Genomic DNA, 16,741 nt, shown 5'->3' on the forward strand with positions numbered 1-16,741 from the left:
AATCAGCTTCTTGGAATTATTTGTTACAGTCGAGCAGTCTGCCACCATTTCAGATTGGACTTGTCATTCATTCAAGTGCCCTGAAGCAATAGTTTTTCTTTGGGAAAGGGTCCTGGTGAAGGTCCTATAAACTTATTTGTGTTTTTATTCTGATCTCAGCCACAATTTTGTTGCACACTTGGCTATTAATTGGTTTTGCTTTGACAGCAAGTGGTTGAGTACTACACCTGCTGTGCTTGTATATTTCTTGCTGATATTCATCTTTTTAAGGTGTTTTTTAACCAATCCTCTAAGAAACATTTTTTTTCTTGATTGCCAGCTTAGTTGGCAGGCTTTATTTACTGAGTTTGTACTGAGGAATTTTTGTTACTTTATTGTTCATGTCACAAGCCTAACATTTTTCTTGAAACTGGCAGAGTTTCGCTGAAGTGTTTGGGCTTCAGCAGCTGATTTAAGTGAAACTTTGTGAAGGAGCAGTGCTCTCAGGATGCTGTGCTGCCAGGCAGAGAGGTTATCTGCTAGTATCATACCTGCTGCCTTGTGGAGAGCTCACTTCTGCAGAACCCTGTCTTGACCCAGTGCCTTGCTCAGAGCCTGGCAGCAAGCGATGATGGGGGTGAGCTCCAGGAATGGATGGACTGGGCTGGCGAGGTGTGAGTCCAGCTGGGGATGGAAAACTGTGGCTCAACACCACATTTCTCTGTAATAGCTCTATCTTTCCAACTTTAAAAAAAAAAAAAAAAAAAAAAAAAAAAAAAAAAAACTTATACGTCAGTGGGGTAGAGCAGGGTTGCCTACTAGTGCTAATGGGAAAGCCTGATGAGGGGAGATGTCTATGCATGCCTTTGCACTGCAGCATTGAGCAAAACAAATGCTGTTTTCCCTTTTTATTTTAAATCTCACATTATATTTCCAGTGTGCTAGTAAAACTGTCTCTTGAAGTAGTCCCTGTGTCTGAAAGAAAAGGAAATTGTATTTTACGGGAGCTTTTCACTCTTTAAGCATCTCATTTGAATAAAGATGTTTCCACAGAGTGCTCTTTAAAGTGTACACCTCATCTGCATGCGATGGGTAGGCTAGTTTTTCCTTTGAAATATGACAGTCAGGCCTAAATTGCCTACTTAGAAGCTACAGATGATAATTAAGGAGAAAGTAGCAAACTCGGTGCTTTACAGCTATCTTTCTTTGGAAAAAGCCTATGTCAATATTAGCACATTTCTGTGCTGGAATGTACCAGTGTTCATTTTTTTTTAACCCATTTGTAGTAAGCCTTGCTTCAGAATTCAATGGAAAACGTGTTCACCAAAAGATTATAAATGTCAGTCATTGCTGGGAGACAAGGAGCTGCTGATAAATAGGTCTTTAAACTTTAGTAGTCTTCTGCAATGCTGGCTTCAGGCAACTATGGAAGTTTCTCCTCTCAGCAGTCTTTGTCAGCTTCTTTTAGCATTGTTTTAAAACCCTGTTGTTCTCCATGCATGTTGGTGGACGCTTTGTAGAAATGACCATTGCAGAAATTACCAAAATGTCGGTGACTTTGTGGAGGTGGTGTCTGCTGCAGAAAAGGGAGAATGTTGCTTTTTAAATCTTCATTGAGTTGTAGAAGCTTTTCTTTTGACACTCAAAGCAATTGGATTCTCGATGAATGTGGATGGTATTGATCTGCAGACTAGCTTACTTTGCTTTGTAGATGCTCTATTTTATGCTTAACACTGTTTTGGTGTAAGAAAAATTCTTTAATACTTTAACTGTAACTTGATCTTAAAGTGGAAGTCACTTTTGGATTTTGTAACATATGCAGCTTTTTTCCTACTTGAATTTTTAATATATATTCATGAATAGTCTCTACAGCATTGTATGGTGACGGTGTTTTATCTGTGCCTGCCACAAAGGCTTTTTCTAAAAGTCAGGCTTTCTACTACTTCCCTTGCATTTTTTTTTTTGCCTATTTTCATGCTGCCGATGCAGAAGCAACCAAAGCAGAAACCCTTTGGCTTTGCTTGGTGTTTGATCCCATACCCCAGGCAGCAGTGATCAGACAAGTCCTTCCCCTGCTCCCAAATCTGCATTTGCAGTGCAGCAGCCCTGAAGGCTTCCCTAGAACCATAGGGTCCCTGAGAGAAGGTGCTGACTTCTACTTTGAACAAAAACGTCTTGACTGGGAGTTTTATTGGAGTCATGCTGTAAAACTCCACAGAGGACTGAATTTGATTGCTTCTAATGCCTTAGGACAATATACTTGAAGAAATTATAGTTAAAATACAAAGTTAATGTGAAAATACAATACAAAGGAATGAATGTTGCTGCACCTTCTGTAATTGCTCTCATATTTATGTCTGCTGGTCCTGAAGCTGAAATTGCTGCTTGCAGGGTTTATAGACCTAGATTAAACTGTATGTGAACCCTGCTTCTTGCAGGGCAAAGAATTTATGGTTTGGGGTGATTCTGGCTGAACACCCAGTGATACCCATGAATTTGGATTGACTTCATGCAGAGTTTGTAGCCTGTTAGATTGTGGGAGGCAAGGTGAGATGGAGCTGGTGTAAATCTCATGAACTGTTGAGAGCAGCCATGGAGCGTGTTGGCAGGGTGCAAGAGGGGGGGCTCAGAGCTCCCACGTTGCTCCACATGGATGCACTGCCCAGGGGCCTGGTGTGCCCCCTGCCCAGGAATGGTCTCATTAGATTCAGCTGTTGTTTTTTAGGAGTTTGCCTTACACTTTCTTTTTCTTAAAATATAACCTTAGAAGTTGAGATCTTCATAGTTTTTTTTTCCACATGGGAGCTCTTGTTCAGCTCTGACAGTCTTGCTGTTTTGCGAGCTGGCTCCCATGGCTGGCCGGGGGAGAGGGGCAGCATGTGGGGGATGGATGGGTTGTGGGATCCCCCAGGTCTGCACTGTGGGACTGGGTAAAGTTGGGCAGGTGCAGCAATGCTAATGTGTGCCTGTGACATTTCCAGGACTCCTAATTTGCATTGTTCCATGGACACAGTGACATTTCTAAAGGATAATCAAGGGTTACTTTCCTTCAGAAACAGTAGCCAAGCTGCCTGGTGGCTAGGAAGCAGTTTGCCCCAAGAAAATCGCTTAGTGAAGGGAAATCCCACCAGCCTGTACTGCAAAGCTGGATCTGAGAAAGTATTTGGGTTTGCAAAGACTGGTGGAGGATGTCTTTGCTGTGCTCTGCTTGCATGGAAAGGGAAAGTGTGCCTTTCCAAGGAGAGCTGTGAAAGTCTCTCGGGAGATAAATCTGGGTCTGGATGTGGGCTTGGAATTGGGGTTGGGATCACCCACTCAGCCTTGTGAGTGCTTGCAGCAGCATGTTCTATAAAGAGCCGTTTTATTTCCTTTTTGGTGTTACGATGGATTTCCTTTTTGGTGTTACGATGGAGTACTAGGGCTTGGATCGCGGTTACGGGCGCAGTCTGGGGAGGCTCGCTGCTACGAGCAGCGTGCGGCTGGGACGTCTTCCTGCAGGAGCGTGTAGCGAGGCTGTTGCTGCTCTCCAAGAACTTTGTGGACACAACCACTGGTAGCAGGCCCCACGAGAGGGCTCCCAAGCTGTGGACACCACCAGGGACAGGGTTCTGTCTTAATGGGGATGTCCTTATTCCAAAGCCTTTAGACTCCATCCTCCAAATGGCTTTATTCTTTCCCTTCCTGGAGATCTGGGCACCTTGGATGCTCCCTGTCTCTCTGTGTTAAAGAGAAGAGATATGAGGTGGAGGATGGAGGAGGCTGGAGCAGAGGACATGCACGCCACATGGCTCTGGGCACGCTTCATGGCTGTCCAGCTGTTTGTGGTTGTTCCATGGCTGTTCATGTGCTGCTGGTGCTGGGGGAATTGCCACCTCTCTGTGCATGCACTGTGTGGTGTTGAGACAACTGTGGCTGGCAATTTGTCTTATTAAAAACAGTGGCCTAACAATATAGCACTGGCCACATGTTTGCACTGTGAGTGCGGACTGGGAACCTGACAAGTTAAGAAAATGAAAACATGGAGGAGGAAATATTTTCCAGTACTTTGATTTGACATAAACAAGAAGAGAACATAGACTGGTAGGTCTTTAGGATATTCAAATGTCTGGGACAGAAGTTAGGAATAAATGTCTGCAAGATGAAGTGTGTATGTAAGTGTGAAACTACTGATGATGCTGAATAATCCTGAAGAGATTTGGGCTTTTTTTGGAGCAATTGAGAAGACAGAAATTCAGAGTGAAATGCTTTCAAACCCTCTTTGATCAGCAAACTTTTTTTTCTCTAGAAAGCAAAGAAACAAAAGACCAAGCTTGAGTTGCTGAGTCAGATGGAATTTTTTTTTTTCCAATTTCCAGAGAAAAATGAACTGATTTTGTAGTGATAGATGTGGTGGAAAATAGCGTCCTGAAGTACAGCTCTGCTTCCTTAAAGAAAAGCAGCAGGGCTCTCAAGCAGCACTGCAGCTGCTGTGGAAGAAGGGTCTGAAAGCACCTCTGGACTCTGGGGAGACTAAAAGGGGGAGGCTGCTTTTGGGGGACAGATAGTGAGGTATGGACAATTGCTAGGACACCTAGGAAATATGGGTAAGCACCTCACAATTTTTGAATGGCTGTGGTATGTTCAGACAGTGCTGGGATAAGCTATGGCAGATGGGCAGTGGGAAATGTAGGGGACTGAATGCTCAAGCAAATGCTAATTCTCTTATCTCAGGGGAAAAAAAAAAAAAAATCTGGCAGTGCAGGCTAGGGAAGAAACAGTCCTGTCACTCTTAGCGAAGGGGTGGAAAACTCAGCTTTTGCCAAAACATCATAGGTGCAAAAGGGACAGGGAACAACCACCTCTGTGGTACCTGCTGTCCTGCTGCCGGGCTGAGCCTCTCACATCCCCCCCAGCTGCCCAGGGGTCTATTAACACTTCAGGTATTCAACTTTGAAAGGCTGGAGAGAACTTTGGTATTAACGGCTTGAAGCAGATCAAATGTGGCATTAATGGGCTGGCTGCCTCAAAGAAAGAGTGACTTCAACAGCTCCGGGAGGCCTGGATGCAAAGACTCAGATGCCAGGGGAATTACTGGATAATGGCTATAATTGGGAAATAAAAAAAAAAAAAAAAGATGGAGAGATGGAGAACAACTGCTTAGCAGTGGCTCCCTCTGCATGTGTTCATGGTGTGTATGAGAGCTCGCAGCATGGCTTTGCTGCAGGGTTCCACCCTATAGCAGTCTGTCCTCAGAGAGCGGATCTGGGGGAGGAAGAGGAGGAGGAGGAAGGTGCAGAGCTCAGATCCAGCCACCTTCCTGAAGGCTGGAAAGAAACCTGTTTCTTGTCGTGTGGGCAGCCTTTCGAATAGCCAGGATTTAACACCAAAAATGTAGGAATGCCCAATGCCAGGGGAAATGTTCTTTGCAGTGAGGAGCAGTATGTGCACTGCTCCCTCCTTGAGGGCGTGCTGTGAAGGATGTTGTGGCTCTGGAAGAGTCAGTGGACCTTGATTTCATTAAAGAGAAGGCCTTTCCTTCTCAGACAGATTTCTGCTTTCACCTGAGTATTAAAGGTCACTTTTAAAGTATTTTTCTTCCTGCAGGGAGCATCTTCAGGGAATGATGGGCTCTGCTGTGAGAGAAAAAGGTCCCATTTATTAGTGTTCTTCAACTAAACCTACAGAAAATCCTCATCTGGCACTTTGAGAAGGTGCATATGTCCAGGGACCAGCTGGCTGGGGATGCTGGTGGGAAAGCACATCAGCACAGTCTTCCAAAATGAGGGACCTGTGGTGTTTCTAGGGATGACTTGAAAAAATGCCTTCTCTTTGTATGCGGAGAGAGAAAAACAAAAATTCCCATCACGTTCTTGTCTTGCCAGAGTAGCTTTGTCCTGTGTATTTCAGCCTACTGTATTTTGAAATATCACTTATCCTTTGTTTTGGAGATTACCAACCAAGATAAACATTTTGCAACAAATTCCTCCGCAGGCACTACCTGCAGTAACTAATTTCCAGCAGTGTGTTTCTCCGATTGCTTTGCAGACAGTAAATACAATTGACAGTGTGACTACCAGAAATAAGTGAGGGGGAAAAGAAAGCCTGATGCAAGGATAATGGATCTTTGAGCTTTTGCAAGCGCGTGTGTGGGTGTTGCAGATTTTGTTCAAGCATGTCATAGACGGGTGTGGGGGGGTGGATTACAAGATGCTATTTTCAGAAAATAGGACAATCTGCCAAAACAGATTTTTTGTCATGTTTTTTTCACCACATCCTAGTAAAGAAATGGAGAAACACTAACCCCCATTGAGAATTTTCAGAGGCAGAACTTTATCTGTTATTTATTAATCTAGGCACTGATCAGAGCCCGGGAGAGGAAATCTCTGCCTGTTCATCAATAATACTTGAGCATGCACTTGCTGTTAATTGCATGTTCTGTTGGTTTCAAGGCTCAGCCCTGAGTGCATTGCTGAAGGAGGAGATTTCCTGAAACAGAGGAGATCAGATCGCCCTGTGCACACTCCTGCTTGGGCTCTTGTCCTGTGTCTGCTGGTAGAATGGGATGTGGGATGAGCTGGGCCCTTGGAGCAGTTGGCTCTGTCTGCTTTTGTGTTCCAGGATCATCAGGTGGCCTAGGCTGCTGGAGAAAGGGAGGGCCCATAATTAAAAGCAAATTGTCTTGAATATTGTACTAAGGAAGTTCAGCAAGGAAAGGCAGCTTCACATTTACATGGAGGGAGCACAACTTCTGTTCCCCACGCACATGTAGCAGCTGTAGCTTTGTTCGGCGTGCCTGGCTTCATGTATTGTTTTCAGAGTATGAGTAATTAGTGTCTGAAAACCTAACCGCTCTTTGCTGTCGGGGAACAATGTAAAAATCCTTTTTTTCCACTGTAAAACATTCCTACCCTCTTCTGATCTTGTCAAGCCAGACAATACAGCTGTCTTGTCATCATATTTCCCACGGCAGCGGAAAGTTTGCCAAGTGGTAGAAATCTCACAAGCCCTTAATTACCGTGACTTCATCAGTGCGACTCGACTGCCTTTGGTGGACTCTGCTTCAGATTCATGTGAATTGGAGGGAAAACAGACCCAGAAAGCCTGGTTATGGTGGTGCTGTTAGCAAACAGCCCCAGTGGATGAAGGGTTGGTGTTAGTAGCGATAAGCTGCGAGGCTGCCCCTAGCAATGCCCCGCTGGATGCAGGCTGTAAGGTCACGTTCCTGAGTCACTGTTTTTATTTCTCAATTAATAACACCTAGCACAGCACAAGCCAAAAAGCACTGTCCAGCTCAGGTGTTGAGGAACCTAGGAAGAAAGGTTTCCATTACTTTTTTCCCCTAATTAGGTAAACAGTGAAGTGTTTCTTATTTGTATTATCAGTCAGTGAAAATCACTTCTGCTAATGCAGCCCAGCAGCATTGCTCAGATGTTAACAAAGTGCAAAGGATGTGATTGCAGAGAGTTGCTCTCAGGGCTCCTGATTTCCTCTAGGAAATGGAGAGGTGAAGATGAAATGCAGGGGCGGTGCTGGAGACGGAAAAGCAGCAGAAGGAAGACACTGGCCAAGAATGACTCGGAAGAAAAGGTGGGGTGGAAAGAATGAGAAATGAGAGAAGATGAAAGAACAATAAGTCAGAGGAAATAGGAGGCATAATGGGTAGAATCACATTGAAAGTGGGAGGCAGAGGTAGAGGCAATTAATTTTTTGAGTCATCACTGAGCAGTCCTGCCCCCAGAAAGGCTGACTCAGCAGCACTGGTGGAAAAATTCGAGCTTCCAGATCAAAGAAGACTTGATTAGTAAACCCAGACTTTTTATCACTGACCCTCCTCTGTCCTAAAGGAACTTTCAAAATGCATCTTGAAAAGCCAACATCCTCCATCACTGCCTCAGGGCCTCCCTCACCTCCCATCCCTGCCACAGCCTCCTCTTCCCAGGTCTGTGTCATGGACTATTTTGGGGCCATTTGCACCGAGATCTCAGTTGTCTGGGCAGAGGTGTGGTGTCCCCAAGAGACCCCAATTATCACACATACTCTTAGAGGCTAGAGAAATCTAAAAAGAAAAGCTAGTGAATAAATATAACTTGATGGAAAAGTTCTGCTGTGATCACAAGGTATCTGGTATCACTGACAGATGCTTGGCCAGAAAAGCACTGCTGGGAAGATAAGAGTAAGATGTTATCGTGATTCAGAACTAAGATGCAGCCCAGAAAATAGGGAATGGAAAAGGAAAGTGGTGCTGGTTCCTTCGCTGTGTTGCAGCCAGGCTGCTGGTGGTGGGCAGCCCAAGGGGCAGGGCTGGGCAGCAACTCCTGGATAGGAATATTCCTTAAGTCATTTCACCTTTGGTGTGTGCAAAACATTGTGTTGCCAAGTGTGGTATTTCTGGACTCCAGGTTAAAAATAAAACTACCCTAAAGATCTGTTTTACTTGGTAAAATATAGTCAGAGTTGCCTTGTTCCCCAGAGAAGTAGGATTGTATTTAATGTAACTCGGCCTGGTTCCATGGTATTTGTGACAGTAACTTGAGGGCCAGAGCAATTCTCCAAAGTCTCTTTGCGGTGTGAGGTGGTAACACAGCACCATGTGGCTCCATCAGCATGGCACGGCCTGGCCTTCCCACATCACATCATGCATTTCAAGCCTTCCTGTAGTCCTGGCGGTGGTTGAAATGAAGCCGCTTTCTCTCCAGGTTGCAGAATGGGCATGGCAGGCACTAGGAAACCTTCCTTTTCCTCTTCTCCACTTTTAGGAAAGGGCAATAAGACCTAATAAAAAACCGTGCGTGCACTGATGCCACAAAGCTTTGCAGCCACGTCAGGAAGCTGTCGGATGTGTTCAGAGGCATCAGTCTCACGTGTGCAGCTCTCATCAGACTTGGCTGCGTTCACAGGGAAGACGAGGCAACTGCTGCTTGTTTCTGTGATCTAGACACACGTTTTGTGCTTCCACGCCACGCTACTACAGCGACAGGAGCTCAGGGAAGGAAGTGCCCAAGGCAGATAACTGGCGTTATGCATCAGCCACTGATGAAAAGATTCTGCCTACACGTTTGGATACATTTAGTTCGGACCAGGAAATAAAAGCCATGCAATCCTCACATGTCCATTAATCCATCCTCAGTGATTTCTGCCGCGGGTTCTTTGTTTTCCCCTAGGGACCAAACTTTTTATTTAGTCATACATTCACAGCTGCTGCCGCCGGTGGCTCGCTGCTGCGCACATTAATTGCCCTTGAGCAGAGGAATGTCTCCCAAAAGGCCTCATCCTTTCTCAGCACCAGATCATAACTTCTTTAATCGCTGATGTTGACTTTCTGCTGGCTTTGTCCCTTCTGCTCTCCCAGCTCAGAGCAGAACTGCATGATCCCTCATCAGGCCCCATGTCCCCACTGATGCTAATCTGGGACACACAGTGGTACCAGCCAAAGCACACACTCACATACACCCAAGGGACCCCATTTCTCTTTCTGAATCAGAAATTAGAATTATTAGAGCAAAGAAGGCTCTGGCAGGAGCTGTCAGACCCCCACAAATCTATTAGCTTGGTGGCTAATTGCGAACGGTGTGTGAGCACAAGCTTTGATTGCTAAAACCAAGGTGTGCAGGCTGTTTCTTTGGCTTGAGTTGTGTATTTTTGCTGCAGCTCGGCTTTAAAAACCTCCAGGATAGAGGGCTCTGTACAGCTCACAGCCCCATGGCCCAACAGCTACAGGTAGCTGTGCATTAAACTGTTTTACACAAGTTTTGAGCTTCCAAAAGTAGGTATCCCATGCTACTGATAGAGAGGATAAGACCTGTTCTCTTTTTCCTTGACTGTATGAATTCAAGACTCAAATGACTTCTCGTGTCACCCTTTTTCAGTTGTTGCCATGGCAAAGCCCCAGAGCAGGTGAGTTGTACCAAACCGCTGGAACAGCAACTTTTCTCTCAGATTGATTAAAAGTCTGATGGAAACATGTGTGCAGGTTCTGGGTCTCACCCAGAAGCAACCTCACGTGTATGAGCAGCCCCGAAGAGCACAGCCCACGAGACTGCTCTCGGGGCCAGTTATTCAAGCAGGAGATCCATGCGCATCAGGAATGAGACAGGGAAACAGCAAATATCAATGTATCTTTATTCAGGTAATGGTTCTCTATTTCTGTGCTTCACCTGCTGCTCTTTGGAATATTTTCCAGGTTGCATCAAGTGAATTTTGATGCTCCCACTTGTGAAGGGAAACGCCGAGAAAAGCTCTCCTTGATAGGGGACTTCTCCTCTTCTGCGGAGTTCTTCGTCACCATCGCGGTCTTTGCCTTCCTCTACTCGCTGGCTGCCACTGTGGTTTACATCTTCTTCCAGAACAAGTACCGTGAAAACAACAGGGGACCTCTAATTGTAAGTGTGCAATTACTGCTGGGTGCGGCTGATTGACTTTTCTTTGAAGAATTACATGGTTGTTTTTCCAGAATTACCACAAGCGCCCAGCGCATTTGTCTCAGTGCTGGTTTAGGAGCTTCCTCACCTTCCAGTTATCACTATATGCACCCATCAAGCTGTGCCTGTTTTTGCCTTTATTTTTGTTTTTACTGATTCTGAAAGGGTCATAACAAGAAACAAGTGATGATATGTATTCATTTTCTTATAAATCAAGGCTGTAAAACCCATGACAGCTATTTTGTTTGAGATCTCCCTTACTTTTTAATCCATCGTGACCTGTGACAGACCCCTTGGTCTTGTTTGTGCACCAATCTTCAGCTGCATGAAATTTGGCCAGGTCCCTGCATCCACAGGGATGAGAATAAGGTTACATTAAAGGAAAGGAAATACCTTGCTCAAGTGTTGGTGTGAAGAGAGCAATTCAAACGGAAAGTGAATTTTTAGTCAAGACTTGGCTAAGGAAAAAGTTGATTCTCTATTTCAGAAAATATGAAGTTTAACACTCCCAGAAACGAGGCATTTGGGTGAGACCTGTTTCTCAAATGACTGAAAGCCACCAAAAAATAACATCAGAAAAACATAATAGGAAGGAAAATAAATCACCAACTCAAAAAGTCTGTACCTGATAAAGGAAATAGCTCCAGTAACAGCAGGTGGAAGATAAAACTGTAGGAAGGTAATCTTGGCAGTTTTGAGAGATTTTCCTGCTGCAAGAAAATGTGAGTAATTTAAGGTTGCATCATTTGAAACTGATGAATTGATACAGAAGTAAAGGTTCTCAGTCTGCATTAAAGGGAATGAAGCCTCTTCCTTTGGAAGTCTTTGGGTCTTTCCCTCTCACCCTGAAGAATTAAGGAGGAAGGAAGGGAAATCATCACAGTAAAAGGAGAGGTAAACTGGGCAAGATGAAGGGGTCTCTATAGAAACAGTAAATAAATAGTGCCTTGCTTTGCTTGATTCAGTATCTCATTTCAAACTGCCTCATCAAGGGATTAATTGCAGAGATCTGCCATTTTAACTTTCTTGTGGAAAATAATTCTTTTTTTCTGACCAACCATGCTATCCTGCATAATAGAAAAAGGAACAAGATAAATAACACTAATATGTCAGCTTATGATGTTGCCATTTGCCATTGTCTAGGACTTTCCTGTCACAGCTGCTGCAGCCGTGTTTGTCACAGGATGCACGGTGCAATCCGCTACAGCATCAGCGTGGCATTGATTTAATTTGTTCTGTGTAATGGATTGTAATTGAATCTACAGGTTAAATTTAACTGGTGTCTGTTACCAAAGCTGCTGTTTGCAGTTTTCCAGTCTTTAAACCAAGCCTAAGTGACCTTATTTGTTCTGAATATAAAGATGCTTCTGTGCCCTACAGCAAAAGCAGCTCCTGCTGGGGCAGGAGCCAGGCTAAGAGGTGCTGAGCAGTGGCTTAGGGTTATGTCCAGTCACACCTGCCAGGAGGGGAGTCCAATGTGCTCTAGCATCTCCTCTGTGCTGCCAGCTTTGGTTTGTTTTACCAAAAACAAAACAAAACAAAACTCTTCACCTGGACCACATCCCCAGTGGTCTCCTCAGAGGCTGCCCACTGCAGCGGTTGCATACATCTGCAGCCTGCCTGGGGCAAGGAGTAGGTCCTGTGCAGTGGAGATTTAAGGAAAATTCAGGGCCTAAAGCAGAGAAAAAACAGCTTTAGCCAGAAGGGATTCAAGAGTGAAGGGACACTCAGAGTGCAAACCAGTTCCCCAGGGCTGCAGGGCTCACCTGAGGGATGTAATGCGTTGTGCAAGGGAGGCAGGCGATGCATCTCCCAGCTCTGGGAAGATGCCACCCTGCAGTGAAGTACCCATGAGACCACACCTGTAACAAATCAGATATTTGATAGAGATTGTTCCTGCCAAAGACAATCTCTGCAGAGATCTGGGTTACTTTGTGCATGCCTGAGCCACACTAGCAGTCACCCAGTGCATCAGCACGAGAGGCAGAGCCGTCCTCTCGTCTCTCCTAAGTAGAGCAGATCAGTGGGTCAGGCACTGCTGCCAGGCTACCAGGTTTTTGTCTCTTAGTGATGAGCTTGGAGATGGTTTTGTCTGTCCTTGCTTCTGCTGCAGAGCCTGATCACAATTTTGTATTTAAAACCCTTCCCATTTTAGGCCTTCTACTTCCTCTTGGCTTGGTAGCTGCTCAGTTTGGGGTGGCATCTGCCTTTTGGCTGTGCCCTTTCAGAGCTGGCTGCCTTTCTTCCTGACGTCTTCTTAGGATTTGAAAAATAAGTATGATAGAAGTAGAGAGAGGAGAAAAAACAAAATCAAAATCCCTTGCACAGGCAGTAAAGCATTATCAATGCATCCCAAATTGCAGCAGGCCTGACTGAATGCAGACCATATGACTGTAAAGAATTAAATGACCGCTTGGTCACATGAAACTCATGGAGAGAATTTCAGTTACAAATGTTTTGCATTCACCTTGCTCACACAAATACAGGGAAAAGCAACTGCCTGTGCTGAGAGCTCAGCTGAGCATCACTTTAACTGTGGAAAAAATATTTTAATGTTCAGAGAGGAGTGAGACATCACGGCAGGGAAATATTCCCAGTACTTGGAGCTGCTAGCTCCTCCCGTGGCTGTCAGGACGCACTGTGCAGTGAGCAACGGTTGCAGATAACATGTGTACCCTCATCTTGCCTTGCAGCCTCCACAGAGAGACAATTTGGGTGGCTTCGTCCTGGATAGATAAATCTGAGAGAAGACCTTGGATTGCCAATTCCTAAAGGAATGAGCAGAGTTTACCTGGGATTAAAGTTGCAGAGGGAAAAATCACATGCACTTGTGTGTACGTGTACATCTCTTGATTAGCATCCAAACAACTGATACAAAAGCGTAAAGTGATTTAGTCAAAAAAGTGACTGACATAACCCTGGAAAGAGATATTTCATTTTTGTAGTGATTATTTGATAATCTCATTATTGCAGTGTGTAAAGATGCTTACAGGTAAGGAGATGAGGTCGTTCGCATCTGGAGTCCCGTGAATAATCCCATTAAGCAGAAATCCATTTGGTTCTTTACATATGTTGTGGACCAAGTGAGTAAAGTATACTGCTAATTCTCTCTTTGGAGGTGTCTTTGGTTAAACATGTTTAATTTCCTCTGCTTTGCCCTGCCTTCTAGAAAATAAATAGGCAAAGAATAGAGGGCCACCTGTAAAAACAAAGACTGATTTCTTTTTAGTGACGTACAAAACAAAACAACAACAACAAAACCAACAAAAATGTGAATAACCTGAATAGTTCTTTGCATTTCAAAGAGCTATGTCAGCCCACTTCTGTCATCTCTTTCTCAAAGCTCTGTGACCTTGCTGCAACCACTGGTGTCTCCCAAAGAGCCCTGCGTGTCTCTGCTGTCAGAGAGCTCCCAGGGCTGCAGACTGCAGCACAAAGCGTGTAACTGGCTCAAAGCTGGGTTCTGCAGGAAACCCAGGGTGGGATTTTGTGCAGACCAAGGGACAAACACAGAGCAAGGGGGGCCCAACACTCTGCCCCGGGATGCAGCAGCGTGCACCTCGCCTGTGAGCTCAGAAGCTTCTTGAGGAGAGGCACAAGTGACATTGGAAAAGATGAAGCAGGTTTTGCTATCAAAAAAGAGCTATATTGTAAGAAGGTGTTTGTTACCTGCAGCCACTGGCTGTTTTCCCAGGCTGGGGCTCTCGTGGAGGGGGTTGGTGGGGTCATTCCTGTGTGACCATGAAAGCCAGGCTTTGGAGTGATTTGTCCTGCCTGGTACCGTGCTGGCCGGGGCAGCAGGGAAGGCAGGGAGGGACATGGGTTACAGCTCCCTGGGGATTGCTGAAGGTGCTGAGCAGCTCAGAGCAGGGAAAGGCACCTGCTGCTGCATGGAGCAGTGCCTTCTGCAGGCAGGTTTGGCTGGCTGAGGGCATGCAGGGTGCTGGGTTTCTGGATCCACATCTCACTGTTGCCCTAAAGTCAGGAATTTGGCAAAAGCTGGTGGTTTGATAGCAAAGAGAAATGTTCTGATTACCACAAAGTGAAAAGGCATGTTGATAGTTCTATTCTAAATCATATAATAGATAAAATTGTCCCAATTAGGCATTTTTGGCAAAGTTGGTAATAGGAAGTTTCAATGTGAATAAGGCAGCAAGATTTTTTTCTTGTTGTGCATACTTCAAGCTCTTAAAAATTCCCTCCTTGGATATTCTGCATATTTTAAATCTTGTTTTCTGCTTTCTCCTACATGTTCCTATTTTGCTTTCTTCCCAAAGGCACCTGTAGGCAGACCAAAGTATCTCAGCTGAGATCTGAAAAAGAAACTTCACAATTAGAAGTATAGAGTAACCATACCACAATACACACCAAAGAGATCTGTAGGCATCGTTTCAAGACAACAACTACAAAAATTACTTTGTTCCAAAGGAGGGAAAAAAAAAAAAAAACATGCTATGGGGATATTAAACATTCAAATGCTAGATTTGTTTTAGTATGCAGGCACTCTGGCTTTAATTACCAAGGAGAAATTCCCCAGATAAACATTAAGCCACAGAACAGCTTAGCTTGAAATTCACTTTTATTTTCAGCATGTCATTATCTTGTAACTCTGTTCCACCCAGAGCTGTGAAAATGTTCAGCCAGGAATCCAAACCCACTTGAAAACAAGAAAGGTTCAAGTCCCAGCCAAAGCTTGAAGGTTAGCAAAGATTCAAAATAAATAGGGAAGACACAAGTTTGCTCTCATCATATATTTTGTTCCTTGCACAGTGCGGAAGACATGCAGCAAATTCTCCAGTCACAGAATCGTGGAAGGGTTTGGGTCGGAAGGGGCTTTAAAGACCATCAAATTCCAACCTCTCTGCCCCACTTGGAGCAGAAAGGCTTGTGCTTGTGGCTGAAGACCACCCTGGCTTTAGTCCCTGCAGTTTTTAAAGTGGTGTGAATCCTTCAGACTGCAGCACTGAGGTCAGTGTGTGCTACATGAAATGCTGGAGCAGCTCACAAGTGATGCTCGTGAGCAGGATGGGTCCAGCCAAGAGCCTGACGGTGTGAGCTGGAGAGAGGTCTGAACCCCTCTGCTGTAGGTACTTGCCTGGAGAGCTTTGCTCAGTTTAAAACTTTCCTCTTTTGTGCAAGTTTCATCTTCTATGTTATGTTAGTTTTGGTCTGATTGTCTCTCCCTTGAATTTCTACCTACTGTTTGTTTATTTTATTGTTAAGGCACTGATTCCAGAGCTTGATTTCACTTGGAAAGCATAACAGCGTGGTGATGTTGAGAGATAATTCATTATTCTTTAAGAAAAGTATTCCCCAAACCCCTTGTACATCCTAGTCTATTGGGTTGATGGAAGCCTATATGTGGGCTTGGCAGCCAGGTACGTAACACGTCAAGCCTCATTGCAAGAAAAAAGCATATACCATCATAATTCATAGCTTAGCAAGTATTTGGCATTTCTACCAGCTGGAATTTTTAGGAAAATATTTTAAATTGAGCTGTTGCCTCTAGGAAACCCATTTCTCATTCCGTTAGTGCGAGGACACAAAGCGTACGATAATTTTTCTTGCTGGAGATCTCCCTGAGAAGAGAACACACCGTGGGCTACGTGCCTCTGCCTACACCGGGTCCTGCTGGGCGCTAAGATAGTTGTCAGCTCCCAGCCTTCGCAGCACGCCCTCCCAGAGGGCCTGTTTGGGCAGCACCAAGGGAGGTCGGAGGAACTCAAAGCGCTGTGGCAGACACAGGCCTGCAGAGAATAAGTTGTGGCACTGTTTAAAAAAAGGATGTATTCTTTGGGAAGCATCCAAGCACGCTTAATTTAATCCCATCTGCGTGAGCGGAGCAGTCCTTTGTTCAGGGCTCACTCGAGTGGCTGGTTCATCTCCTGCTGCCTCTCCCATCGCAGAGGCTCGTGTCCACGCTTCGTGCCATGGAGAGCCCAATCCCCAGGGTGTCTGTAGAAAAGGAGACTGATTTTTCCCAGAGGATCCCTTATTTCTTTGGATACAGACCCTAAATGCTGTGTTCTTACCAACCATTTTCTCCTCCTTTCTCGCACACCTTTACTTTGTAGGGGGAAAGGGGAAGCAGCCCCCACCAAGCTGGGGTATCGAGCCGCAGCAATGCAGTCAGCGGTATGTTAGACTTTGGCACCTCCACCATCTGCTGTGGGCTGACAGATGGGATGAGAGATGACAGCAGAAAGGCTCTTCTGTTTTAGCAAGACACAAGAAAGCTTGAAAAATCACACCTCCTCCCCCTTCTCCCCCCAAACCCACACAGCAACAGTGTCACTTGGCCACTTGTTCTGGCCAAGACAAGGAGAAGTTTATGCCTGTGCGTGCTCCTGAGAGCCTTTCGAGGG

The 16,741-nt window shown here is 45.1% G+C and overlaps 1 protein-coding gene across 1 annotated transcript in view; it reads left to right on the forward strand.

Moving 5' to 3' along the window:
• The window catches only part of SYNPR (synaptoporin), a 36,881-nt gene that overhangs the window by 16,704 nt on the left and 3,436 nt on the right, over nucleotides 1–16,741 (forward strand). The window contains exon 3 of the mRNA XM_032193901.1: nucleotides 10,139–10,337. Coding sequence (XP_032049792.1) covers nucleotides 10,139–10,337 — 199 coding nt within the window. The remainder of the gene's footprint in view (nucleotides 1–10,138; nucleotides 10,338–16,741) is intronic.

Source organism: Aythya fuligula, chromosome 10 (assembly GCF_009819795.1).
Source record: "Aythya fuligula isolate bAytFul2 chromosome 10, bAytFul2.pri, whole genome shotgun sequence".
In the NCBI taxonomy this organism is placed as follows: Eukaryota; Metazoa; Chordata; class Aves; order Anseriformes; family Anatidae; genus Aythya; species Aythya fuligula.